This window comes from Clupea harengus, chromosome 22, assembly GCF_900700415.2.
Source record: "Clupea harengus chromosome 22, Ch_v2.0.2, whole genome shotgun sequence".
Taxonomy (NCBI): Eukaryota; Metazoa; Chordata; class Actinopteri; order Clupeiformes; family Clupeidae; genus Clupea; species Clupea harengus.
This window is the reverse complement of record NC_045173.1, coordinates 2,980,717-3,007,328: the sequence shown is the minus strand read 5'-3', so window position 1 is coordinate 3,007,328 and position 26,612 is coordinate 2,980,717. Positions and strand designations below refer to the sequence as shown.

Sequence of the window (26,612 nt, the reverse complement as noted above, 5' to 3'; positions counted from 1 at the left end):
GTTCTGAACTAACAAACAAAAAGCGAATGGGCATTTTGGTCATAAGCACATACATTGATGAGGTAAATCCAAAAGTTATTTTCATTAATCATTATTACTACCAGATCCTTCACCCTGACCTGTTTGTAAAATAGGCTTAGTGCTCCCATCTACCCCACGCGCACCAATGTAAATAGTAAAAAGTGTATAACATCACCTGGGATAGAGACGATGTGCTAGAGACATTTGGTATTAAGGCAAATTATAAATACTACAATGCAACGATATTTAACTTATTTTGAGCACGTTGTATTTTCTTCCTGTTTGACTGGGCGGAGCTTCAATGTTCCTGCCCCTATTTCAACCACTCCCCATCCACATTTCCCCCACGTGATTTTCTCCAGACGTTCTAAAGTTAAAAACAGACTTTGTTTGTTTTGCAGCGCAGTCTTGAAATGTGCACGACCTAGTGTTCAGTCCCACATAGCTTTGAATGCTTAATTAGTTGTAGTTTGCAAGTGTTAACTCATTTGTTTGATTTGATTCTATATTTGTTTATTTTTGGGGGGATTTCATTTGTTCAATATTTCAGTAACGGTTAACGGTTATAATTTGTGGGGAATATCTAACGTGCTTTAACGATTTGCTTGTCGAGTTTGGAAAGGTGAGGTGGTAAAATGAGGTTTTACATGGAAATAATTGGACATTTTCACGAAAACATACATCGTGCATAGAGCACTTAAATGATTTATCCTGATAAAATCGCGAACATAACCCTACCATTTATTTTTATGACAGGCAGGCGCGTTGGGCGTGCAAGCAACTAGCAAGCAATAAACAAGCACGCGGTCAGCAGCTACCTTGCAACGAAAGCAATGGCGACCGAAGTTGAGACATGGACTGGCGCTGCACAGCACGATGGTTAGTGCATTTCTCATGTTGTAGCATATGTGTGTTCTTTCTGACATTGCTAGAGGTGTGCATGAATGAGATATTTGCTAATACGCTAACATTACATTCATCTCCAGCCATTGTCTCGGAAAGGCTGCAGTTGCATGTACTCTCCACCATGTGCTCGCATGCAATGACAACTTCTTAGCTAGATTGCTCGACTGTTTGGGGTGTCGACTGTGATCATAACAGACACCAAAGGCAACGGGAGCATTTGGTTTTGCTTAAAATGTGTATGTTCATTATTTTTACTATTACCCAATTATTGTAGGTTAAAACGCGTGCAAGAACATGCTTTGTGATTTAACCATTTCGGGTGGGGACAGTTCGATTAATTTCATGTTAACTATTTAGTGTTTTTGTTTGTTTTGCTGTCATGATGTCTGTTTTGAGTGGAATTGTCAATGCAAGATCGTATTTGTATCATAATTGAATTAGCTGTCGCTCTAGCTGCGTATCAGTGTCAACAACAGACCGTCACTGAACTACCATAAGGTGTAACATGCACACGGTCTAGTAAATTATATTCTCAGCAACAGGGGTTCATTTCATGTTAACAACTGAGCTAATGTTACTGAACTGGCTTGAGATGATTATTTCCCATGATTTGTATGTAGAAGTGAAACTAGCGCAGCTATGTGGTGTGAAGAACATTTTGATTCCACGCCCCCTTGCCAAATCACCAAATATATGTTGTGACCTTTACAGTTTAGAGCAAACCATTTGACACAACATTTGCTAGACTGTACATAATATGTTGACGCTATGAGCAGTATAAATCTCCAGTTGGTGTTTTCATATCTACGACAACACTTAACTGATGTGATGCTTCCTTCTCACTTCCGCAATTTGTTTTGTTGGTGCTTACAATATGCATTACGCTAGCGTACTCAATCATGTTTACTTGTCATGGTTGAACATTCCGATGTTTTGGGATGACATTTCAGCTCTGTGCACCATTGATTCACTCTGCTCGATGTACTCATGCCTTTCTGTGGATTAAGTGACGCAGGCGAATATATATCGCTATACGGACCAATAGCTGTTCCTTACGTAACATACAGGCTCCTTGTACTCGTTGGTTACGTAAAATATATATTTTATTTTATATTATCAATGAATCGCAGGATATTTATTGGTGTGTCCACTACTATAGTGATCAGTGTTTTGTAGATCGAGTAAATAGATCAACGGTTGAATGGTGACCGTTGAATAGCTACTCTGTGTAGCGTTGCGTCTTCCCTAATCATTCATTCTACCCCATTAACCTACGTTTTGTTTTAACGGTTAACGTAAGCACCACAGTGTTCCTTTACCACCCAGTGCTATCCTGACCCGACCCGTAGATGGTGACCGTTGAATAGCTACTCTGTGTAGCGTTGCGTCTTCCCTAATCATTCATTCTACCCCATTAACCTACGTTTTGTTTTAACGGTTAACGTAAGCACCACAGTGTTCCTTTACCACCCAGTGCTATCCTGACCCGACCTATAGTGTGGCCAGTGCAGGAAGGCCCAGATGGGCACTATAAGGGAACTTGTGTGGCACTTTGCAACGATAGACTGACACGCTTGAATAAACAATCCTGCTGGTGTGGCATTAACATGTAGTCAAAGAAGCCATTGTGTGAGTGAATGCAATCCATGTTTCCGTTATGCATATGCTTCTTCAGCCATAGTCTCTTTAATAATTTTAAATCGCACAAACCTTCAAAATAAGTCCCAGATTGAATAAAAAATAAACAGACAAATCTAGTACAAATGTTGGGGTTACTGTTCTCTTCTCTTGCTGGTTATTGCTGGTAAAATTCCTTTTATGTAAAACTTAGCAACAGTTTGGTTTTAATATTTAGATTTTCGAACTTTCCCATTTGTATCCAACCATTGTACCTGCTAGAAGAGCATTTGCGTAATAGCTGAGGTAAATGTATGTTGGAGAACATAATGGACCGTGCGCACACAAATGTCAAGCCTGATTTGACCATGGACTACTGAATACGCTTAATGTGTGTCACACGCTGGCCTGGCTCTCAACATGCCTGTCTAGCCTCTTGGTGATTACTGGTCCAGGGGCAAATAGAAAATGGAGCAGCCTTGAACATGCTGTAACATTTGCCCAATCGATTTTTGATTTTGTCTGTAGAAAGACCACATCTTGATCTGGGAAATAAAATAAAAACTGGTGATTTCACAGGGCATCAGTGGTTCTCATCTATGAAGGCTTTTGTATTTCATAGGTTCTTGGCCCTTTGTTTTTCTGTTAGACCACTGGTCAGCCACACCCACCACACCTTTCACCATAAGTGTTCTCGGTGCCTCTCCAATGGCCACTGCCTCAGGCTGTCTGTGAGCCTCTACTTGCAGTGAGCAGTTCCCTCAGTTATACTGATGGTCAGGCATGAGGAGTTGCCTTTCTGCTTCTTACAAGTTTCTCTCTTCTTCTCTTCGTATCTTCTGACAGTCTTCCCTGGTTTCTTTGTCGCCTCTGCCATGATGCCAGAACCTGATGTTCCGATAGGCTTCTTGGATTACTATAATCATGATAAAAGTAATAAAACCCTTCTGCCTGGTCTTTAGATCAGTTGGAACCATAGTGCTGCTTCATAGATTCCGCCTTACCCTGTTAAATACATGTGTCTTCCATAACAGTGTTTGCACAGTATGCAGGTCAGCTTGCACACACCCTTTGGCAGCATGTTGTCAGATATCTCCACTTGGAAAGCCATTGCTCAGTGTGGCCTGTCTCATGCAGACAAACTCTGCTTTTGGGTTCTGGGGTTGGTTGGTGAGTTGAGGCCTTGCATTTATTTTCTGGTCTTGTGGAGTTGAAACTGTGGCTCCCTTGGGCAATCTGGAGTGTCTCTCTCTCTCTCTCTCTCTCTCTCTCTTTCCCTCCCCCCTCTCTGCTCTGCCTAGCTCCAGTCTGTAATCTATAGGCCATAAGTCTCTGCTGCTGGATGAAGGGGTATTTATTACGCCCTGGGAGATTCTTGTCCCTCGCAGACGAGGAGTAGTCATGTGACCGCTGGCAGGCCCTACACTGCCATATGTAGTCACCCCTTCTTCTAGTGGTAAGGGGGGAGAGCGACCCGAGGGCAGGGAGGGAGAGAGAGAGAGAGAGGGAGGAAAAAACTGCCCTATCAGCATTTGTCCTCCATGTGGCCCATCCTGCTTGGCTTGAGTCTCAAATGTCTGTTCCCTCCGTTTGTTGATTTTCTCGTTTGGAAAGGCTGTTTGAGGAGTGGTAGAATGTTGCAAGAGATGGTGTGCTTGGAGCTGCTAAATGGAGCGCACTTGTGTGTGTGTGTGTGTGTGTGTGTGTGTGTGTGTGTGTGTGTGTGTGTGTGTGTGTGTGTGTGTGTGTGTGTGTGTGTGTGTGTGTGTGTGTGTGCGCGCGCGCGCGCAGGCGTCTCTGTGCTGGTGTTGTCCCACAGCGAAGGCTGTTTACTGGACGTGCTCCTTGTTCGCGTCCATGTCTGACCGCATGGCACAGGTGCAGCATGTCCATTGTGCTCCCTGTAGTCTTGCCAGCTGCCACTGAAATGCATACAACCATACTGTATGCAGAGTGCATGTAAAGGTTCAGACTGAATGGGCCTGTGTCCAGAGTTGCCCCAATTCCCTGGAGGAAACATTTCCAACTTGGTCATAAAAAGCCTTGTGGCCTCTTGTGCTTGTCTGGGCCTCAAACTACAGCAAGCCTTGAGGGTCACAAACAGCTGTACAAGCCTTCAACTGAACATGCTGTGTTCATGTGTCCCCTCCTCTCTCTAGTAAAGATCATGGTCCTCTGCTGTGAGAGCTTTAACCGCGTCTCTCTCTTTGGGTTTGTAAGCACAGAAAACGTTGAGCCGTCAATATCACTAGATGCCATTCAACAGCACTGTTTGCCACTGTAATCAGTAAACAGTCTTGCGTTATTCTTGCGCTGGCTTGATAACAAAAGGCTGTAAAAATGGGTGTGATCCTCGGAGGTTGAAGAGGGTTGTTTTGCTCGAGACGGACATGCAGTCAGCCATGTTGGAGAACCAGTGTGGTGATTTTTGCATTGGGTAATGTTGTCGCTCCACTGGCATGTCATTGTTCTGAGTGTGGAGTGTGGGCATGTTCAGCACTACTGCAGACGGGAGGGGAAATGGTCACTAATCTAAATGGTTGATGGCTCACATAATATATGAGCTGTTTTGTATTTGGTTTAATGGAGTCAGGGGAGCAGGCTAATGGGGGGGCGTAGCGAAGCGGCACACACAGGTCCAGTGTCCACGACAACACAAGCTTGAGTCTGGCCTGAGCTCACTCCCCATCTCTCCCACTCACTTCCTGTTCAAGCTTCTCTGTCCTATCAATAAGGGCCCCCGCCACCGCCACCCAAAGAACTCCATGGCTAATGTTAACACACATTTCTCTCCATTGCATCATGTGGTGCCATAACTAGGCATGTGGCAAATCCTTTCACATGTTATTTGTAAATGTCTCTGGCTAGACTGAGTGTGGAGTGTAATGTCCCTGGTCTGTCCTCGGGCCTGTGTGTGGAATAGGTGAGCGGAGGATCATTAATAGCAGCAGATGCGCTCACATTTCTATCATATTTAATTGGAATGCCATTTTGGGTTCCTCGCTTATTTTTGAACTCTAGAGTAGCATTTTTGTTGTTGTGCTGACTCTTTTGACATTACGCGTTCTTGTTGGTTGCTAGTTTTTATGACATCCTAAAATGTATTTATATTGTGCTCTAGGTCTGAAACCTGTGAAAATGTAACTGCTTATACAGTACAATGTTGCAAAGCATACACCAAAATACTAACGTGTTGGCTTCTTTTTATGTGTGCCAACTATGCTGTTTGTGTTTGCAAGGCAAGCTTATTGGACCTAGTGAGCTCGCTAGTTTTAGCACCTCCTACAACAAGATTCAGTTTTTTTTGTTTTTCTTCCTGTGTTTCAAAAAAAAATTTTGTCACGCAGAAACTTGCATGACCAGTTTGGGGCTCTCTGTGACATATCATCATCACCTGACACTCTTAACTAGATCTGTTTGTCTTTGCTGGTGCACCGCGACCATGCCACGCTCTCAGTCTGATAGGTGTGGAGGGCTATTGTTCACAACATGATTGCACAGGGGAGAGACAGGGGGGTTTCTCACTGTTGTGAGGAAAGTCCCAAACACTGACCACTCAAACCACACAGACTTTGTGAATGTATTAATCATTTAAGTTACAATCCATGCACCCATGGGCAGGTATTGTTGTTTGAGAATACATGCATCAAACCCATGACAGGGCTCCAGACTAACATGTTACATTGGTTGCACAGGTGCACCTAAAGTTTTTTTTTATAATTTTGGTGCACCCAAAGTTTTTTACTGTGCCTTTTGGCGTAGCAGGAATACACTTAAAAGTGTTACTTTTTGTGTTAGTTCCCATACACATTGGTAATTGAATTACCAGTGCGATTTTAGGTTCTGATGGCACTGGAGGAGGTGTACAGGGTATGGTTTCACACATACAGACAGCTTCTTTTTTTTCTCACCCGCATTCAGTGAAGAAGGTCAGAGGCAAAGTATTTTAAAATGACTGAATAAAGTGTGTACTCTACTCGATGTTTTGAATAACATGTTTGGAGCTCTGGGGAGACATGTAGGCCTACTTATTGGGATGCATTAAGAATCTTAAGCAAATCTCCTTCAAAGAAAAGTGCATAGTTGTATCCGGTCTGCTCGCTTCGAAAATATTTGAATTCTACTGGTTTGGAGAAAACAATGCCATTACAGTTCACATCCACCAATTTTAAAGGTCTATAGGCCAATTTTAAAGGTCTATAGGCTTCATCCTAGGTTGTGCTAAATTGTGTACACTGTCAGTCCTGAACAACCATATTACACACAATATCTGCCATTTAGTTATTCAAAACAGATGACCATGGAGGAAATAACCGTCACAGCCAGGACATTAATGCAAACTAACAAAACACCTAGCAAGCTAAAAAAAAAACATACACTCATTATTGTTGACTGCTGGTTCGCTATTTGTTGTTAGAATTGACAGCCCATTTATCTGCAGCAAGAAATTAAACCGTTGCCATATCTACTTCAGTCAACGCAACACTTTCACTAACCACTGTTTTTTTTTTTCTTCTTCTTCTTTCCCTCCTATCACCTGCGCTTTTGTTTTGAGTAGTATGACAGTTTCGTTTCACAGAGCCTGGCTAACTGTCTAGGCATACTATGAATTTCTCTTTTAAAGCTGCTGTCAGTGATTCTGGTTTTGATCTTTTAAGAAACCAAAATTTTCTCTTAACCTCCTGAGCTCTGTTGTTTGCAACATGTTCCGACTGTATTCATTTGCCTATGCAGTGCACATGAAAAAATGAATGAATGGGTATCTATAGTCTGCAAGAGCCTAGCGAGGAGTGATGTCCTCTCTTTTAAGATGACTTTTGAACTTCTGAATCTCTCTTGATGTTCCTGTCTTCTTTCTCCTAGGTGTGTTTTCCTTCGATCAGGAGCGGGCTGGGGAGGACGGCTCCTTTGGGGATGAGGACCTGCTGAGCGAGACGGAGGTGAATGGGAACTGGACCCCACAGGAGAAGGCCCTGCATGAGGCTAAGCTCAAGGCCAAGGCCAAGCGCCGCCTGCGCAAGTCTTCTTCCCGGGACTCCACCCGCGAGTCGCTCTCGGAGTCCGCCAGCGGAGAGCTGGGAGCCGACCCCCACAGCCCCAAGGGCAAGATCAACGTCAACGACCGCAAGTCCAGAACGGGCAAAGGACGTGGGCTGCCTAAGAAAGGTTTGTGTTGGTGAAAGGTGTAACTTTTAAAGGCGTAACTGGTGTAACTTCAGATGAGTATCTGGTTGGAGTTCTTACCTTAAGGGGTTAATAATAAGCTAGAGGACAATATTTAACCCAAAGATTTTTATTACTGGAGAAAAGCTTTAATTTCTGTCTTCGTTTCTGTGAACATTTGGTATTTACCACTAAAGTGGAGTCCTCTCCTCCTGTTGTCAGGTGGCGCTGGAGGAAAGGGGGTTTGGGGAGCTGCAGGCATGGTCTATGAGATGGAGGAGCCAGATGCCAAGGACCCCAACTACGATGATGTTGCACAGGTGAGGAGTGGGCAAGGCCATGTATCCAGCGCAGACTGTCTGTGCTCACTGATGTGGCCCTTTCAAAGGTGTCATTGTGCGACCCTCATGGTAACTAGGAAAGAGGGGATCATTTGCTAGATGCGAAATCTGGAAAAGTAGCCTAGATTTAGTGGCTGTCACGGGAGATCCATGGTTCTATGTGTGGTGTGTTTCTATTTGCAAAATTGCCAGCAGTCATAAATTATGTCAAAAAACAAGTGCCTGCTAGGCTTGTGTGATGGGCTGCAAGAGATTGACGACTTGGATCGGGTTCCCGTGTTGACAAGTAACACGTCTTTCTTGTATGGACAGTCCTTCACAGTCCTAACCAGTTTGATCATTCTTGTCCTTTGGGCAGATTCTATGTAAGACAGAAGAAATAGGCCTCCTGAAGTCTCTGCTATTGACCTGTATTGTATGTTCATAGAAGTAGTTGTAAGTCTCTGGCAATTTTTTGTGTTCATCATTGCTTTGAGCGGATTCATTTCTCAGACTTTAACCAATCTCTCTGATCAAAATGAGCCTCAGCAGAAAGACACAGCATCTGCTGTCAGTGTGGAGGTGGCAGGAGCTTTGGTGGCTCATCTGAGGGGAAGCTCTGTTGTGGAAAGAAACTGACCACTCATCACAACCCCCCTCTTGTTTGGCCGGTTTGTCCGGTCAGACCCTTTGCTGGTCCGAACACAAACCTGCTGATTCCTGTTCTGCCGGCTGATTGCTGAGTGCAGGGCCACGGGCTCAGTGCGAGCGGACATTGTGCAGCCAGACAAGGGGAGAGCAGCAGCAGCAGCAGCCGTGTTGGTCCCCTCTGTGTGCCGCTTGTCTGGGGCCGTCCCTGGGGGCCGTCCCTGGGGGCCGTCCCTGGGGGCCTCTGTGCGCTTTCAAGAATGGACAGCATTCATGCACTGTCACATTAGTGTATGAGGCTATTTAGTGTGTGAGTACCCAAACTGTTTTAGTGTCGCCCATTTCAACACGTTTCTTTCATAGCTTTGGAATTCTCACAGCGATTATGTGTTTGCAGAAATGGACTCGGAAGTGGTTGGGTTGAGGTGCAGGGTCAGCTCCCTGGCAATATTTCAGATGTTTTGGATTCATTTCATAGCTGTTTTCAGTAGACTTCTTCAGCAAACAACAGAGTTTTATAGAGAAGAGTTGTACTTGCCAGTTACACACACACACACACACACACACACACACACACACACACACACACACACACACACACACACACACACACACACACACACACATATATAGTCTGAAATGAGTACAGCCTCCAGCCAGGGTTCACTCTGCTTCAGTTGAAAGCTGAAACACTAAAGTGAATTGTTTTTGAACTCCAGATGTGAAGTCTACATCTGTAACGTAAATATGGTTTGAACTCCAGATGTGAAGCCTACATCTATAACGTTAATATGGTTTGTTATGAAATCTAGATCTGCATTCCAGATATGTGTGCTATTTTGTTCTACGCCGTTCTCATTCCTCATACATTCGTGAGTTATCACTGGGAACACGTACTCTGCCTAACCCCTCTAAACTATATTACTTCAGAGAGGAAAAAGCAAAACAGGAAAGTGAGTCAGTGGCTTGGAAACGGCCAAGCCCTTTAGAGTGCTGCAGACTCTTCCCCTTCTTTAAAGAGTGCCCTTGTGGGTCAAAACAATAGATTGAGGAGGCTCTCTCTCTCCTCCAGTTTCCTCCTGGCAGCAGGCGCAGGGTAAATGTCACATGTGCACACGAAACACACTCTCTCCTATTTTCTCCTTCGTATCAGTGCTTTGATAACTGTGTTCTCTGGATCGTCCTTGGAAGGGTTCCTCAGCTGTGGTTTTCCCACTTACCTCGGCGCTTATCGTTTTGGGAGTTAAAATATTAAGCTGGTTAACGCAGCTAAAGCAGTTAAAGCCGTTGACGCAGATGGTTCACTACAGCTACATTTTGTATAATTAAATTGGGACATATGTTCTCTTACAGGCCAATAGCGTAAATAAACGTCTCAAATGCAGTACTCCAGTTCTCCACTTACTGCTGTGTTTTGCAGATAGCAAAGGCTCATAAGCGTACTGGAAAAACTTAAAGTAAACTAAGTTGAATCTCAGAACTTAGGAGCTCCAGGGAAGCATCATAGCCTCAAACCTTCAACACACATGAAACTTCCTGTGCCAGTTTTGGAGTATGTATGCGTCTGTGCCCAGCAGTCACAGACATGTCACCACCTGTGTGTGTTTGTGTGGTCTGATAGGGAGACACGATATACGCCACTGTGGTGCCGGAGCTGGACGAGAAAGAACTGGTGAAAATGGTCAACCCCATCGTGAAGGAGTACTTTCAGCACGGAGACACCAAAGAAGTGCAGGTAAGGAGTGCCAGTAGGCCTCGTCTGGACGACACGCTTACGCCCATGAGAAGGTGTCTCTACTCTACCTGAAAGCAATGAGCGTGTGCATGAGTGAGGATGTGTATTTCCTTTTGTTGTTGTTTTTCACGCATTCCCACCGTGTCTCTCCCTCAGATGTTGCTGAAGGAGCTGAATTTAGGGTCACACAAGTTTGAGTTCTCCTCAATGGCCGTGTCTTTGTCTTTCGAGTACAAAGCCAGCCACAGGGAGCTCACCTCCCGCCTGCTGTCTGACCTCTCCGGCAAAATGCTCTCTGAAAGCGACATGGCGCGTGCTTTTGACAGAATGCTCAAAGAGCTGCCTGACCTCATCCTGGACACACCTGAAGCCCCACAGGTAGGACCTCACGCAGCTTAAGATGTGTTATGTGACTTAAAGGGTCAAAACGGTCCAGTATTGAGTTAGAACGCTAAAACCGGCAATGGAATCCAGTGGACCAAGCATGCATGTCAAAGTAAACCACTTGTTTTCGCCACTGATAGGCTCGTAAATGTTATTATATGGGTCTGCCAACATCAGACCCATATAATAAGGATCTCCACAAAGGAACAGACTTCGTACTGTCAGTGTTTTACCATTTGCTTCTTCCGGCCTCTGACGTACCACCCCATTCAGGGCCTGTAGTCGATTTTCAAAGGGAGACCCTTATAATAACATTAATTAACTTGTCAGTGGCTCAAACAGTGCATGCTTGCTCCATAGGATTTCCATTGTATAGCAGTTTTTGCATTGCCGGTTTTACGTTCTAACTCGGTTATGGTCCAATTTCTTAAAATATTGGACACTAAAATATCTAGAAATAGGGCCCAGGTTGAAAAATCCCAAAGTTTCCCCTTAAATCCACAATGAACTCCCCTCCCTTTAACTTCCTGTGTCTGCATGCATGCACGCTGACTGGTGTCGCTGGTGTGTCTGTAGATGCTGGGCCAGTTCGTAGCCAGAGCCATTGCGGACCATGTTCTCCCAATGAGTTTCCTCAACCGCTACAAAGGCAAGGTGGACTGTGACCATGCCAGGTCAGTCAGAGCGGTTGCTACATGGATGTGCCGTTTATCTGAAGGCAGTGTTGTATCTCATGTAACTCATCTTTGGCTGAATGAAGTGTTGCCAGATCGGCCCTTCTGAGAGGCTGCAGCTTCACTGTTAGCTTAGACATCCGCCCCCGGAGTAGTGCAGCCTCATGCCAGGACGGGTTCTGGTGGCTCTCCCTGAAATCAGATGTCCGCATTTCTCCTTTTTTTTTTTATTAATTTTTTTTAATGATATTCAAAGATATGCTGTCTTTTAGCGTTTCAAATATCTGTCAAGTCTAAGCACATAGCCAGTGCAGGGATGTGAAATGAATATTAATAACTGTTGTTAACAGTGTGTGTGTGTGTGTGTGTGTGTGTGTGTGTTTGTACCTCAGAGCTGCACTGGACAGAGCAGCTGTCCTCCTCTCCATGAAGAGGGGAATTATGCGGCTAGATAATGTGTGGGGAGTGGGAGGTGGCCAGAGACCTGTCAAACATCTCATCAAAGAGGTAAGGGACCGAGCCCATGGGATGTGGGGGCTGGGAATATCAAGGTTCACATTTGACAGAATGGAATAAGATTGACTATTAGCACTGTGTCAACGACTGTGCATCAACTTAGCATTGTTATCTGAGAGGATGAAATTGCAATTGTGTAGAAACATTTTTGGAAAAAATGTAACACAGAATTGTGATGAAATAACAATTATTTGTATACTGAGGCAAGTACCTGATAGTAATTCCTGTTCTCCGTGGCAACTGGAAAGTAGCCAGTGATTTTGTGAGTTGATTGTGTGAGGTTTCCTAAATCCTGTTGTCCTGGGGCATGAAGGTGGGGGCTAAAAAAGCTGTCTGATCCTGGTAATCTTCCATACTGTAAAGTCTACAGTCTGTCTACTCTAAAGATGTGTTTGTGCTTACGTCAAGTTAACGAACACAAAATAACGGAGTGCTTAGCAGTTATCTTCATAGCTTCAAACATGGAATTTCATCCCTTGCCTTTCTTTCACTACTGTGTAGACTAGTTTTTAAAGGAATAACATAAATATGATGACCATAGTGTGGTTCATCATAAAAAACGTATTATAATTACTTCCCCACTCGGCTCTAAGTGAATATCATTTTAAGGTGCAGTAGTACGCCATTTGGCATCCATGACTGCTGTTATGTAACATAAACAGGAGTGAAATGCATGGTGGGAGCGTAGCCACAGGCTGGTCTGTGTTAAATGCTCATGTCAGCAGAATTGTCTCTATCTGCCTTTCTGAGTAGGGTGTCCTTTCAGGTCTATACAGTGGTACACAAAGGGCCCCAAGGGACTGAACAAACACATGTATCCCACACAGAGCCTCACCTGACCACCCCACCAAAACAAACAAGCATGCTGCAGCCTGGGCCGGCCCTCTCCTCTGCAGACGCCACTAGCTGGCCTGGGCTGGCCCTCTCCTCTGCAGACGCCACTAGCTGGCCTGGGCCGGCCCTCTCCTCTGCAGACGCCACTAGCTGGCCTGGGCCGGCCCTCTCCTCTGCAGACGCCACTAGCTGGCCTGGGCCGGCCCTCTCCTCTGCAGACGCCACTAGCTGGCCTGGGCCGGCCCTCTCCTCTGCAGACGCCACTAGCTGGCCTGGGCCGGCCCTCTCCTCTGCAGACGCCACTAGCTGGCCTGGGCTGGCCCTCTCCTCTGCAGACGCCACTAGCTGGCCTGGGCTGGCCCTCTCCTCTGCAGACGCCACTAGCTGCCCTGGGCCGGCCCTCTCCTCTGCAGACGCCACTAGCTGGCCTGGGCCGGCCCTCTCCTCTGCAGACGCCACTAGCTGGCCTGCCAGGCCCTGAGGTGGAGGCAGGGACAGCCAGCCATTTCTGCTGTTGCATAACTGGCCGTTTCTGTAGCCGCCTCTTTGACAGTATGATTTCCTGGCCATCCAGCAGCACAGGCCTCTCTGGCTGCTGCAGCAGCCTCTGTAGGGCCACAGTGGACCCTGTGTTTAAAACCCCTCAAGCTGACTGAGTGGGTTGCTCTTGGATTGACTAACACGTCATGGGGTCTCTACTGATTAGCATCCTGTGTTTTTTTGGACAGACATTACCTCTCAATTTCATGCCAAAGTTGAGATGATCGACATATATGGCTATCCACTTCAGATTGGTAAACCACCCTTCCCTTCTATAAACTGATAGTCGAGTAGGCCTGCATCAGTATGGAGCGCGTGCCGGAGCGCGTGCCAGAGCACGAATGCTTGTCCAGGATGAGGCTACCCAGACTTCCCACTGGTTGACTGATGATGAAACCACTAGGAAATGACCCATGCTTTGGCCACTGTGCCCCCTCACTGACTCCATACCATCTGTGAACAGACCTGAGCTCCAGATCCTAGTCCTCTGTGCCCTCTCCTAATCTCAGTGGTGGGCTGTCTCTGAGCCATCTTATCTCTCCTCACTGCCTCCATGTCCTCATAGAAGTCAGTAAACACTGTCTACTGCAGCCAGATTAGCCAGCATAAACATGGCCCTGACATAGTCCTTTATGACACAGAATGGCGTCTGCCTTGATTAATAAAGGATGAGTGGAGTGGTAAAGGTGGAGAAGTGATGGAGTGGAGTGTTAAAGGTGGAGAAGAGATGGAGTGGTAAAGGTGTAGAAGTGATGGAGTGGTATAGGTGGAGAAGTGATGGAGTGGAGTGGTAAAGGTGGAGAAGAGATGGAGTGAGGGGATGGGTGGAGAAGTGATGGAGTGGAGTGGTAAAGGTGGAGAAGAGATGGAGTGGAGTGGTATAGGTGGAGAAGTGATGGAGTGAGGGGATGGGTGGTTGTGCTCCTCAGACCCATTCCTCAGGGGATTGTTTGCGTCTGGCATTGGAAGCAGAGCCTCTTAAGAGGTCAGTGCCTTTGAGGTGCTTCCCTGAGAGGCATGTGGGCTTTGTGTAAGATGGACTGTGAAGGGTCCTGAGTGTTTTGAAAACTATGTTTTTTTTTTTTTGTCTTTTGAGCTCATTCGTGTCCACATGGAAATGTGAAAATGAGCGAAAACACTTTTGCAAGCGGTCGTTTTAAAATCACAAGTTATAGCCTTCAACTATACACAGTTATTATCAAAGCAATGACATCACAAGACGAGATAAATCCTATAAATCAGCAAAACATGGTTTGGGTGAACAGAATTTCCCCAGTGAAGGGAACTTGCCCTGTTTAAAAGTTGCTTTTTCGCAATTGACCTATTTTCGCTGGCTATCAAATGTACAAAGCAAATATGACTCAGCGTTCAGTAGCTTAAATAGAGGAGGTGTGGTCTGTGATGGGCAGTTTGTGGTTTTGGGTGTAGCAGCCATGTCTGTCCACAATGATTCTTTTGCAATTTATTGGTAAGGCTGATATCCGCTATCTGCCCTGGGCAGAAGTAGATTAGATTGTCTGGGTCATTAAATAAACACTCCAGGAGAGTAGGCAGTGCTGATGCAAGGCCGTTTGTGTGTTGCAGATGAACCTGTTGCTGAAGGAGTACCTGATCTCAGGGGATGTTCCTGAGGCGGAGCGATGCCTACGGGACCTGGAGGTCCCACACTTCCACCATGAACTGGTGTATGAGGTAAAACATCGTCTGTGTGGTGAAATGCTGCCTCCCTGCTGCATCAGAAAACCATTGACCTTTGACCAAATAAAATAGTTATTGTCGTGTTTGTGTGTTAGGTCCAATGGCTGATAGCTGAGTAGTAAATAAAGAACACTGACCCTCTGGGAAATTAAACGATGTGCAATGGCAGTATGTGTTTGTTATCGGGCATGCAATGGCAGTATGTGTTTGTTATCGGTCATTATCCATATTGACAATGGCAGTATGTGTATGTTGGGCTCTGCAGGCTGTTGTCATGGTTCTGGAGTCCAAAGGCGATAAGGCCATTAAGATGATGGTGAAACTTCTCCAGGCCTTTTGGAAAATGGGTTTGATCACACTGGACCAGATGAATCGGGTCAGTACTTTGGTGAAAACTACATTTTCATTCAGTTAATCGCCAGCAATAGAAAATGGGCCATTTTGGAATGGTATAGTATAATGAGTGAAATTACATATTGGACTGTACGATGATTTTGTATTTGTAGTCAAGACATTTAGCATGTTGTCTTGTATGTAAGGGATCATGTATAGTCCGCCGATGAGTATCGGAAAATAAATCCCGACAGGACCTCCTGAAGGGATTTCCGATACTAACCGGTGGACTTTAGATGATCCCACCTCTTCTACAGCTTCTTGTCAAAACAATAAGACATTCCTCCAAAAAAAGTTCTTCACGCGAATAGAACTTTAAAGTTTCAGGTGTTGTTGAGACATTGACATGCTCTTGTACTCTTACCACAGGGCTTCCAGAGAGTGTACGAATAGAACTTTAAAGTTTCAGGTGTTGTTGAGACATTGACATGCTCTTGTACTCTTACCACAGGGCTTCCAGAGAGTGTACGAATAGAACTTTAAAGTTTCAGGTGTTGTTGAGACATTGACATGCTCTTGTACTCTTACCACAGGGCTTCCAGAGAGTGTACGAATAGAACTTTAAAGTTTCAGGTGTTGTTGAGACATTGACATGCTCTTGTACTCTTACCACAGGGCTTCCAGAGAGTGTACGAATAGAACTTTAAAGTTTCAGGTGTTGTTGACACATTGACATGCTCTTGTACTCTTACCACAGGGCTTCCAGAGAGTGTACGAATAGAACTTTAAAGTTTCAGGTGTTGTTGACACATTGACATGCTCTTGTACTCTTACCACAGGGCTTCCAGAGAGTGTACGAATAGAACTTTAAAGTTTCAGGTGTTGTTGACACATTGACATGCTCTTGTACTCTTACCACAGGGCTTCCAGAGAGTGTACGATGAACTCCCCGAGATCAACGTGGATGTGCCTCATGCCCACTCCATCATGGAGTCGTTCGTGGACCTCTGCTACCAGGAGTCCGTCATCACCAAACAACTGAGAGATGCCTGTCCCTCGAGGTTAGTGGCGTACAATGCCATGTCTGAAAGAGTACTTCAAATCAGGAGGATTGTTCATTTGCTAAGCTTGTATGATGAATATAGGATCATTCTTATTTTTAAAATAACGTTAACCTTGAAACATAGTACTTTGCTAAAATTGTAATTTAAACAATACTTTCTGGCAAAGATGTCTTGATGAGTTGTGTGAGTTCGGGTGCGGATGTGGTGTGCATCGCTAAAATTACTATTTGCCTCCACTAGGGGGCGTAAACGCTTTGTGAGTGAGGGCGACGGTGGGCTCGTCAAGAGCTAAACTGGGGGCGGCGAGGTCTGGCATTCCCACCCCCCCTAGCCTACTCCCCAGGTCCCAGGCTGGGCAGGCCAGAGGTGTCGTCAGACTCCATTCCCCTGCTCTGCTTGGCCCCGGCCCTCCGTCATCAACACCGCCACCTCCATCCACACAGTCGCCCACACTTCCACCTCCAGCACCATCAGCAGCTGGAGGCAGACCTGATCAAGGAGAGCCCGTGGTCCCAGAACACCTCTGTTCTCTTCTCTCTGGTGTTGTTCTCATTCTTTTGGTTTTGTTTAATTTTGGTTTTCGTTCGGTTTTGGAGAGGGCTTTGTGGGTCCTTTTTCGTTTTTTTTCTCATTTTTATTGTTGGGAATGGGCCCGTGGCTCCCCCTGGCTCAATGGGTGGGGTTTGTGAGGTGGAGGCGTCTGGAGCGATTGAGGTTTGGGGGGGGGGGGGGGGGGTGAGGGATGACTCTGGGCCCTGGTGTAGGGGTTTGAAGGGGTAAGGGTGTTTTCTGGCTTCTGTTTGCTTTGCTACAGTGATGTGTCCTCTTTGTTTTGTTCTTTACTTCGCATGTGTAACGCAAAAAAGCACATATTTTTTAATCGAATCGAAGAAAATGCACCTGGACATTAAAAGGTACTTTTTTCCTCAGAACCCAAACTCTGGCCCATGGTGTCTCCATCTTCACCTTTCGTTGTTGTATTCACTTATATAGGGATCAGCTCTTCCTCTTTGATTTCATTACTGCTGTCAGTATAAGGCCTTATCACCCAGTCCAAACTAAGAGCTCAAACTGTGAAATAGTCTTTTTTTTATTTACTGGAAATCTCTTGCCAGATCCTAACCAAATCTGGTTTTGTAAACTGTGTGTCAGTTCACTTGGTCTGAAACCCCAGTTTTCACCCTTTGAAGAGAGTGCAGGATATTCCTCCTTTAAGTGGGAACTCTATGTACATAGGAGAGTAATATCAGATACAAATCGTATTTACGGTCCCAATTCATGTACATCTGACCCCAAATTTTAGGGTCATGAAAGATTGTCACAGTTGAAGAACACATTCTGAGCAGAATATGTCTAGTGCCAAGGCAAAAATAAAGAATAAAAATCCACCCAAATAAAGAAGCTTTCATTGAAATATGGGCTGCGTGTAGAGGCTCAGCAGTGCATGGGCCCTTGATGATGTAAATGGCCTGGGGGGTGGTGGGTTTCAAGTGGATAATAATTTGCGTCAATCACCATGCTTGTTTTCAAAATGCGAATGTTGTTTCCCGAGTGTATGTGTCCTGTAGCAATAAACTGCCTGTAGTTAGCTTTTAGGATTGGTCATGTCCCTGGGGCTTTGGAAAGCAGTGTAGGCAGTGCACGTCATCCTCAGCAGGTAACCGCCATCACTGGGGCATGCGCTTCACTCCACAGCTCTTCCCCCATGGTTAGGACTGTTCCTTCTGTGAATGTATGTTTGTTTGTTTGTTTGTTTGTTTTTCAGTGAGTGTTCTTTTCTCCCTGTTGAAAGAGGGCAGATCGCTCAATCATTTTGTGTGCGCGTGTGTGCGTGCACGGGAGAGAGAGAGCTTGATAGATACTCAAATATACCTGGGCTGAAAGCCTGAAGTTTAATATGACACTGACTGGTTTCAAAATCAATGAGGAACATGCTATGATCCCACCCACAAGAAAAAAATGTATTGGTACAGGTGTGGAGTTTACTTAAGGCATCCCCCACTGTGGGTTATTAAGTTTCTTCAACAACGCATTGTTCTGAATAAGTAAACTGATTATGGTTTGTGAAATCACTACTATTTCCAGTATGTCTGTCAAAGTTCCATCCATCTACTAGATGAAACCAATATGGTGTCAAGCTCTTTTGGCATGTGATGTCATAACCAAAAAGTGTTGCCTGTTTTGTACATAAGCCCCATCTTTGTATTAATTTGTTCATGGGACACCTTTTTTTTTTTTTTTTTTGAAGCAGAAGCATTATTTTTCAATAGCTCTTACTGTTACAGAATCCCAGCTTTACCAATACAGTTCATTTTGACACTGTAATTATTTCAATAAAAGTTCATTGCTCTTGAATGGTGTCTGTGATGGTAAAATGATTGCAGTTGTCTAATCCAGTTATTTATCCCAGTACTTGTATCAGATATTTCCAGCTGCACATGAAATCTAAAGAAAATCCTCAAACTCGGTTCATGTCACCTAAAGGGCATATACCTAAACGAGAAGGGGTTCCTCTGCAGCAGCGCTTTAGCGCATGTCACCGGCTGCAAGTAGCAATTGCAGTTTCTACAAAACTTCAAAATAAAAGAGGAGGACAACGTTTTCTGGTAGGTTAACATAATTGTCTTTGTCTTTTAAAGAAATTACCGTTTCGAGGTGTAATGCTTGCAAGATATAAGATGGGGAAGATATGTCAGAGATATTTGTGAAACGTAAAGTGAATTGAAAAAGCTGCATTCGATGACGTCGGCAAGAGATGAGGACACGTCAGGAGACGGCACAGATGGCGTCTTTGACCAGGAAGTAACAGGACTACTATATGCCGCTGAAAATCGAGGCAAATCTTAAGGTATTTAATTAGCATGCTATGGTTAAGCTCAAATATGATGAAGCCACTCTGAATCATGATTTCACAGACCTCCTAAATGGCGGTCGTGCCAATTTCTTGGACTTCATGTTAGACACCTGAAGTCATTCATACGGTAGTTACTGTTAGCCAGTTGGCTAACCTTAAAAACGTTAATGCTTACTTGTATATACACGTACGTGTTGAGAGAAATAATAAAGAAATGCACATTTCCTCTTTTGGAAGCTGATTATGCAGGGATCCCATTGTGATTTCTTTAAACTATTCACTAGTTAACATTATGTGTCTCCTGATTGCAAGATCTCGTCTATCTAGACCCAGCTTGTCAAAACTCACAGTTATTTCTGTTATAAGACGTTATTCTTTACTATGCAAGATCCTTCTATTGGACATTTTCCATATATAAACTGCATGTTACTTTGTAGTTTATTCCACTTCCCTCGAATATGTCATTGAACTGTGTCTCGAGCTATAATCAGTAAGCTAATGTTAGTATAATGTTTACTCATGTCATACACACCACTACCTATTTTACATGAACTGTTGGATATTTCGGAGTGAATTTCTGTTCGTGACCAACAGAGACAATGCTTCTGTTTCGTCATTATCCCGTCGTGCCTGATGGTATCTGTCTTTGTAACTGTAGCCTTTAGGGAAGAATGGGCCGGCAGAGAAAAAGGATTGTGGCAGGTGATGGATTATCCCACCCTAGGACGGATGACAAACCGCCAGTCCCACACCGTAAGGAGAAGAAAAAGAAAACTGACCTCGGCAAAGTATTCATCAACATTTCCATCGTTCTCTGCATCTTCAGCCTCATATGGTTCTTCTATGCTCTCTACATGCGCTCATCCCTGGCTAAAAGGGTGGTGACCTTACACACGTCCCCACGCGTGCTGGATGCAAACAGCACCAGTGCAGAGGTATCCCCTGAGAGGTTCTGGGGGTCCTTTCGGCCTCAGGTGTACTTTGGCATGAAGACCAGGAGCCCCACTTCTGTGGTCACTGGTATGGATATTTCTGATTAGCACCTCCCTTTATATCAGACATTATTCGTGTTTGTGTGTATACTCCATTTATTGTCAAGATCAACCATGTGGGTCTAATTGTTGACAAATGCTTAGTCTTTTTGTCTGTGCGTGCACCTCCTACCCTCTCCTCCAAACTCCTTTAGGACTGATGTGGTTCCGTCAATTCTCTGACATGGATGTGAACCTCAGGCACACCTGCGAGCAGAGTGACCGGTTGCAGGGGTATGGGTGGCTCATGCATGATGCTGTTAGCTTCGGTGTGCAGGAGATCCGGGACAGCGACTTCACCCTCACCACCGAGTTTGTGAAGCGTAAGGGTGGGGAGCACGGTGGAGACTGGACATGGAGGATAACGGCCAAACAGCATGTGAGTGGGGAGAGTGACTGGCTGCTCACAGCAGAGTTGATGTTTCCTTCTTCAATAGACCGAATTACCTTACCTAGTCTAGAGAGACCAGTTTTGTTATGTTGGTAAATGACTATGCTCTCGAAACGCAACGCAAAAGAATCGTTGAGTTTAGCCTCTTTGGTTTGTTATGGTTTGTTGGCCCATTTCAGGGGCCAGGACACAGCTTTATATGCAGTGGCAGTGGTTTTTTCGTTCTTCTTGTACTTGACAGAAAGGCATTCTAAAGTGGCTTTCCGTGCCGCCTTGCCTGGCTGGCTGTCTTCATCTGGTTGCTTGATTACTTTGTGACTTCTGCTGACCTTTCTCTTTGGCTCTCTCCTCTCTCCCAGAGCTCTGCCGCCCACGCACCGGTCATCTCTCTCATGTTCTATGTTGCTACGGACACCCAAGGGGCGCTGCAGGCACACGTGGAGGAGCGCAACCGGCTGAGCACGGTCACCGGCACCTCAGAGGAGCTTGGCCACTTCAAGGTCACCTTCCGCAAACCCACCGCTGGAGACGCCGCCAGTGCTAAATATGCCGGGTAGGCATAGTTCACCTCACACTTTAATGTCTATGTTTCAATTAAACTGATGGTTATTCTGTTGAATGTTTAGGAATGTTTAGTACGTCACACTATGTAATATGTAAGATTTTGTGCATTATGATACATCATTACCTGTGAATTAATTTATTTCTTCTAATGTAATCAGTGTTTACTATTCTTTGTCACTTAATTTTTGCTTTAAAATGAAAACTTCTTGAAAACATCTTGTCAGGGATCAGCTGCCTGTTGTGTCAAATTGAAAAAAAAAAAAAGACTTCTATTGACTGACAGAATGGCTCTCTTCACCACAGTTACAACTACCTGCAGACAGTCACTCCTGGCCTGGAGAAGCTCACGGATATTGTGAAGAACAGCATGAACCGGAGGTTTGTCTTCAATCCTCCATCAGGTGAGAAGCGTCCCTACATCGCCGTGGACACCTATAAGCCTCCCCACCAACACCACCAACAGAAACCAGCTGACAACCGGAAGGAGAGCGACTTCGTGGTTCACCAGGTTACAGTCCAGACGCCCTTCCAGATCGAGGTTCTTTTCGAGTCCGGTAGTTTCCACGATCGACCAGACCAGCTCGCAGGCTCAGTTCTGACTGAGGAGCTGGAGAAGAGGAAGGTGGCCTTCGACCAGAAGTTTGAGAACACCTTTGGCCTCCAGGCTAAGGGCTTCAGCCAGTCCCAGGTCAAGTTCAGCAAGGCCGCGCTAAGCAACATGCTGGGTGGCATGGGCTACTTCTACGGCCAGTCCATTGTGCAGTCTGTCTATAATGAGTACCCCTTGCTCTACCCGGAGGGGCCGCTCTTCACGGCCGTGCCCTCTCGCTCCTTCTTCCCCCGGGGCTTCCTGTGGGACGAAGGCTTCCACCAGCTGCTCCTGAGCAAGTGGGACCCTCAGGTGACACGAGAGGCTGTGGCTCACTGGCTGGACCTCATCAACGTCGAGGGCTGGATTCCACGTGAGCAGATCTTGGGCGATGAGGCGCGGAGCAAAGTTCCTTCAGAGTTTGTGGTGCAGCGCAATGAGAACGCCAACCCCCCCACCCTCTTCCTGGCCCTGCAGGAGCTGGTGGAGCAGCTGGCAGCTCAGCCCAATGCTCCCTCCACCCAGGGAACTCTGCCGTTCCTCCGCAGGCTCTACCCGCGACTCCAGACCTGGTTTGAATGGTACAACACCACCCAGGTCGGACCCCTGCCCAACTCCTACCGCTGGAGGGGCAGAGACAAGGACACCAACGTCTTCCTCAACCCCAAGACATTGACTTCGGGTTTGGATGACTACCCGCGGGCGTCTCACCCGTCTGCGGACGAGCGGCACGTGGACCTGCGCTGCTGGATGGCTCAGGCGTCGGGGATCATGGCTAGAGTGGCGCAGCTTCTGGGGGAGCCACACCAGGAGTACGAGCGCACCCACCAGATGCTCAGCGACAACCAGCTGCTGGCCGAGCTGCACTGGTCCGAGCAGCTGCGCGCCTTCAGTGACTATGGCAACCACACTCACGCCGTGGCCCTGCTGCGGGAGAAGGTGTACGTGCCCCCCGGGCAGCCGCGGCACCAGTTCCCCGTGGCACGCCTGGTGCGCTCGGTCGGCTCAGGGCGTAATGCCCCTAAGCTGCAGTTTGTCAACGCACTGGGGTACGTCAGCCTCTTCCCCTTCTTACTGCACATCCTGACGCCCGACTCGCCCAAGCTGGAGCACATCCTGAGGGACATGAGGGACCCCGACCGCCTGTGGACTCCATACGGCCTGCGTTCGCTCTCCCGCACCGACCCCATCTACATGGAGCGGAACACGGAGCACGATGCCCCCTACTGGCGTGGTGCTATATGGATAAATATAAACTACCTGGCTGTCAGGGCCCTGCACCACTACGGCAACTTGGAAGGGCCATATCAGGAACATGCAGCTGCCCTCTACCAAGAGCTCAGGACTAACCTTGTCAATAATGTTTACAGACAGTACATGGACACAGGTTACGTGTGGGAACAGTACAATGACGGTACAGGCCGTGGACAGGGCAGTCACCCCTTCACTGGCTGGTCTGCGCTGACTGTTCTCATGATGGCTGAGCAGTACTGACAGTCACTCTACTGCTCTACTTGTTTATTAAAGGTGCCATCATCTCTGCTTCTCTTCCTGTTTATTGAATGGTGCCATCATCTCTAGCCTGTTTTCTCAAATGTGTCAGCTGATGTCATCTGAGTATTTCCATGGTTACTAGGTGTACTTGTTCTGAAGGAGTTCCATGACATTCGTTATCTTTGTTTTTGTCTTAATGGTGGTTAACGTCAGTTCACTTGTGTCCTGGCAGGACATATCACTGGTATTATTTAGATGTTTTTAAGTGACATTGGTCAGTTGATTCAGTCTCACAGAAGGAATTCAGCTTGGGTTTCCACATCGCCCAGCCAAGTGCATTTTATACAGAATTTCCAGAACATAGAAAGAAGAAGACAACTCTGGAGCCATTTCTTGCTCATCCCTAACAGTTCATTTAAATCCTCAGGGTAAAGATGCAAGGTATTCCTGCAAAATACAACAGATAATACATCAGAACAGAGTACCTTTTTGACCCTGCTGTTGGAAGAACAAACAAATTAATAAAAATGAAATTCTCCAAAGATCTGCATGTGTTTATTTGAGGTGTCAGTGCTCTACTGAAGCACCCCTAGTGTGCTCTGCCAATGTGAAGAGAACAAGAGAATGTATACATCAGACTAATAACAATGTGAAGAGAACAGGAGAATGTATACATCAGACTAATTACAATGTGAAGAGAACAGGAGAATGTATATATTATTAGTATCAGACTAATAACAATGTGAAGAGAACAGGAGAATGTATACATCAGACTAATTACAATGTGAAGAGAACAGGAGAATGTATATATTATTAGTATCAGACTAATAATGCAAAACTGTGTGTTTCAGGGGGTGTTAATTACAGAGGCTTCAGAGAAAAGTAGCTAATGAATTATGTTTAGTTAGAACATCACATTCTTTTCTCCGGAACTAGTTATTTTCATCCGCTGTAGGTCACTAGGATTGGATTCATAATCAGTCACTTCATACAGACACATTCAGTGGTCATGAAAAAGCCCTCTCTCTGTATGGCCGTGTTGCACTATGCAGGATGTAGCCCAAATATGTGCCAGTCCTATATTCCTCAAAGTGGTTTTAAGGTTCTAGATCACAAAACCATTCTTATAGTTTGTGTGAGTATCTTGGACCGTGCACAGAGATGAGTATTAAAGGTGAGGTCTGTGATTCCAATCCAATACACTTTTTGTCAAATTCAGTGAATTGCTCCTCAGGGTCATCTAGCTGTCAGGGTCCTCTAGCTTTGTGTGCGCTAAAGAAGCACTGGTGTTAATACACAGTCCTGCCTCTGTAACTCGGAAGCAAACATAGTCGCTCGGACCGAGCCATGAGCGATAACAGCAAATCAACACATTTCTTTGAGAGCACTGAAGCCAGGGATGTCATTTGAATGGCTGTTGAGCTCAAATATCTTCCCAGAATGGTCGACTCTACCTTTAAGTCAAGTTAGACTGAATGGTGAAGAGTGAGAGTGTGTCCGTCTGCTCTGATTGGAGCGAAGCTTTCTTCATGCCTCATGTTCACGCTGAGGGACAGCAGCTTGCGTCAGTGCACCAGGGTTGCATTGTCTCCACTGTGCTTCGTTACCATGGAAAGGTATTGTTGGAAGGGCTCCGTCAACTAAAGTGGCAATACAGACACTGGTGGAAGTGGATAGGTATTCTCTCTCTCTCTCTCTCTCTCTTTCTATCTCTCTCTTCCTCCCCCTCTCCCTTTTTCCCTTTCAATCGCCACACACATAGACGGATGAACTTTTATCTCCCATAGGCTAAAACATCAACAGGCCTTGTGGCATCTGCTGCTGTTGGACACCTGTGTGTTAGCAGCCCTGACGGTGTAATGCTGTTTCCTTTCATGTGCTCCAGTCTGAATAGATGAGTGGTTCAAGGCAGCGCTCTGCGCAGTAAGGTTACTGCTCTATAAATAGGCCTGCGCTCAGGAAGCTCAGCTACTGCAGCCTTCAGTACAAAGCACTGCATCTGTGGAAAGCGAGAAAAAAAAGAAAAGAAATAAAGAAACGCTCACAGCATTTATACAGGCCTGTTATTAAGCTGTGTGCGCTCACACCACAGTAATCTTCCCCTACACATGCACTGCTTCCACGAAACACCACGTCTAAAGCAAACAGCTTGGTAAAAAGAAATGTCCCTGAGGGATTTATGATCTGTACATAAAACATGACATTTAGCAGCGCATTCTGCAGGGTACTACCCTCGTCGATATGTCTTTTGCATGTGTGCGCCACATCTGCATTCAGCTCTGTATCTTCTGCTGTGCAGTGCAGTAGGCCAGAGATAACCTCTGAGTGCAGTGCAGTAGTCCAGAGATAACCTCTGAGTGCAGTGAAGTAGAGATAACCTCTGAAAGCAGTAGTCCAGAGATAACCTCTGAGTGCAGTGCAGTGTAGTAGTCCAGAGATAACCTCTGAGTGCAGTGCAGTAGGCCAGAGATAACCTCTGAGTGCAGTGCAGTAGAGATAACCTCTGAGTGCAGTGCAGTAGAGATAACCTCTGAGTGCAGTGCAGTAGAGATAACCTCTGAGTGCAGTGTAGTAGAGATAACCTCTGAGTGCAGTAGTCCAGAGATAACCTCTGAGTGCAGTAGTCCAGAGATAACCTCTGAGTGCAGTGAAGTAGGCCAGAGATAGCCTCTGAGTGCAGTGCAGTGTAGTAGGCCAGAGATAACCTCTGAGTGCAGTGTAGTAGTCCAGAGATAACCTCTGAGTGCAGTGCAGTAGGCCAGAGATAACCTCGGAGTGCAGTGAAGTAGTCCAGAGATAACCTCTGAGTGCAGTGCAGTAGTCCAGAGATAACCTCTGAGTGCAGTGCAGTAGGCCAGAGATAACCTCTGAGTGCAGTGAAGTAGGCCAGAGATAACCTCTGAGTGCAGTAGAGATAACCTCTGAGTGAAGTGCAGTGCAGTAGTCCAGAGATAACCTCTGAGTGCAGTGCAGTGCAGTAGTCCAGAGATAACCTCTGAGTGCAGTGCAGTGTAGTAGTCCAGAGATAACCTCTGAGTGCAGTGCAGTAGAGATAACCTCTGAGTGCAGTGGACAGCACCAGATGTGAGGGACCACCTGGGATGAGAGGGGACTGGACTGGAATGGGGCTTTGCTGTGAGCAGGCTGGGACATCGCCGTGTGTGCACAGTCAGACTGTGCATCAGAGACAGGACTGAGGGACAGACTGCACACTGAGAGAAGTTTCAGGACACCTT

General features: G+C 45.9%; 2 protein-coding genes across 3 annotated transcripts; both read left to right on the top strand.

Annotated features, from left to right (window-relative positions):
* Window positions 1-399: 399 nt before the first annotated feature.
* pdcd4a (programmed cell death 4a) lies at window positions 400-17,330 on the top strand. Of its 2 annotated transcripts, XM_031560448.2 has the most exons (12): window positions 400-643; window positions 778-900; window positions 7,408-7,710; window positions 7,930-8,027; window positions 10,297-10,410; window positions 10,567-10,788; window positions 11,371-11,468; window positions 11,861-11,975; window positions 14,943-15,050; window positions 15,322-15,432; window positions 16,311-16,450; window positions 16,694-17,330. In XM_031560448.2, the coding sequence occupies exons 2-12, from the start codon at window positions 855-857 to the stop codon at window positions 16,743-16,745; spliced, it is 1,407 nt and encodes a 468-aa protein (XP_031416308.1). In that variant the 5' UTR covers window positions 400-643; window positions 778-854; the 3' UTR covers window positions 16,746-17,330. The 2 variants fall into 2 exon arrangements, with proteins under 2 accessions (XP_031416308.1, XP_031416309.1); XM_031560449.2 differs by lacking the exons at window positions 16,311-16,450; window positions 16,694-17,330 and adding an exon at window positions 15,819-16,103.
* Window positions 17,331-17,472: 142 nt separating this feature from the next.
* On the top strand, window positions 17,473-23,918 carry mogs (mannosyl-oligosaccharide glucosidase). Its single transcript, XM_012831870.3, has 5 exons — window positions 17,473-19,301; window positions 19,966-20,327; window positions 20,494-20,717; window positions 21,089-21,282; window positions 21,597-23,918. The coding sequence occupies exons 2-5, from the start codon at window positions 19,979-19,981 to the stop codon at window positions 23,374-23,376; spliced, it is 2,547 nt and encodes an 848-aa protein (XP_012687324.1). The 5' UTR covers window positions 17,473-19,301; window positions 19,966-19,978; the 3' UTR covers window positions 23,377-23,918.
* Window positions 23,919-26,612: the final 2,694 nt, after the last annotated feature.

Bases quoted from the DNA above. Each gene is read 5' to 3' on its own strand.
- mogs (XM_012831870.3), top strand. From the start codon at position 19,979: ATGGGCCGGCAGAGAAAAAGGATTGTGGCAGGTGATGGATTATCCCAC. The intron at 20,328-20,493 runs GTATGGATATTT...AAACTCCTTTAG, and splicing joins CCCCACTTCTGTGGTCACTG to GACTGATGTGGTTCCGTCAA. The intron at 21,283-21,596 runs GTAGGCATAGTT...TCTTCACCACAG, and splicing joins GCCAGTGCTAAATATGCCGG to TTACAACTACCTGCAGACAG.
- pdcd4a (XM_031560448.2), top strand. From the start codon at position 855: ATGGCGACCGAAGTTGAGACATGGACTGGCGCTGCACAGCACGATG. The intron at 7,711-7,929 runs GTTTGTGTTGGT...TCCTGTTGTCAG, and splicing joins ACGTGGGCTGCCTAAGAAAG to GTGGCGCTGGAGGAAAGGGG. The intron at 16,451-16,693 runs GTTAGTGGCGTA...TGCCTCCACTAG, and splicing joins AGAGATGCCTGTCCCTCGAG to GGGGCGTAAACGCTTTGTGA.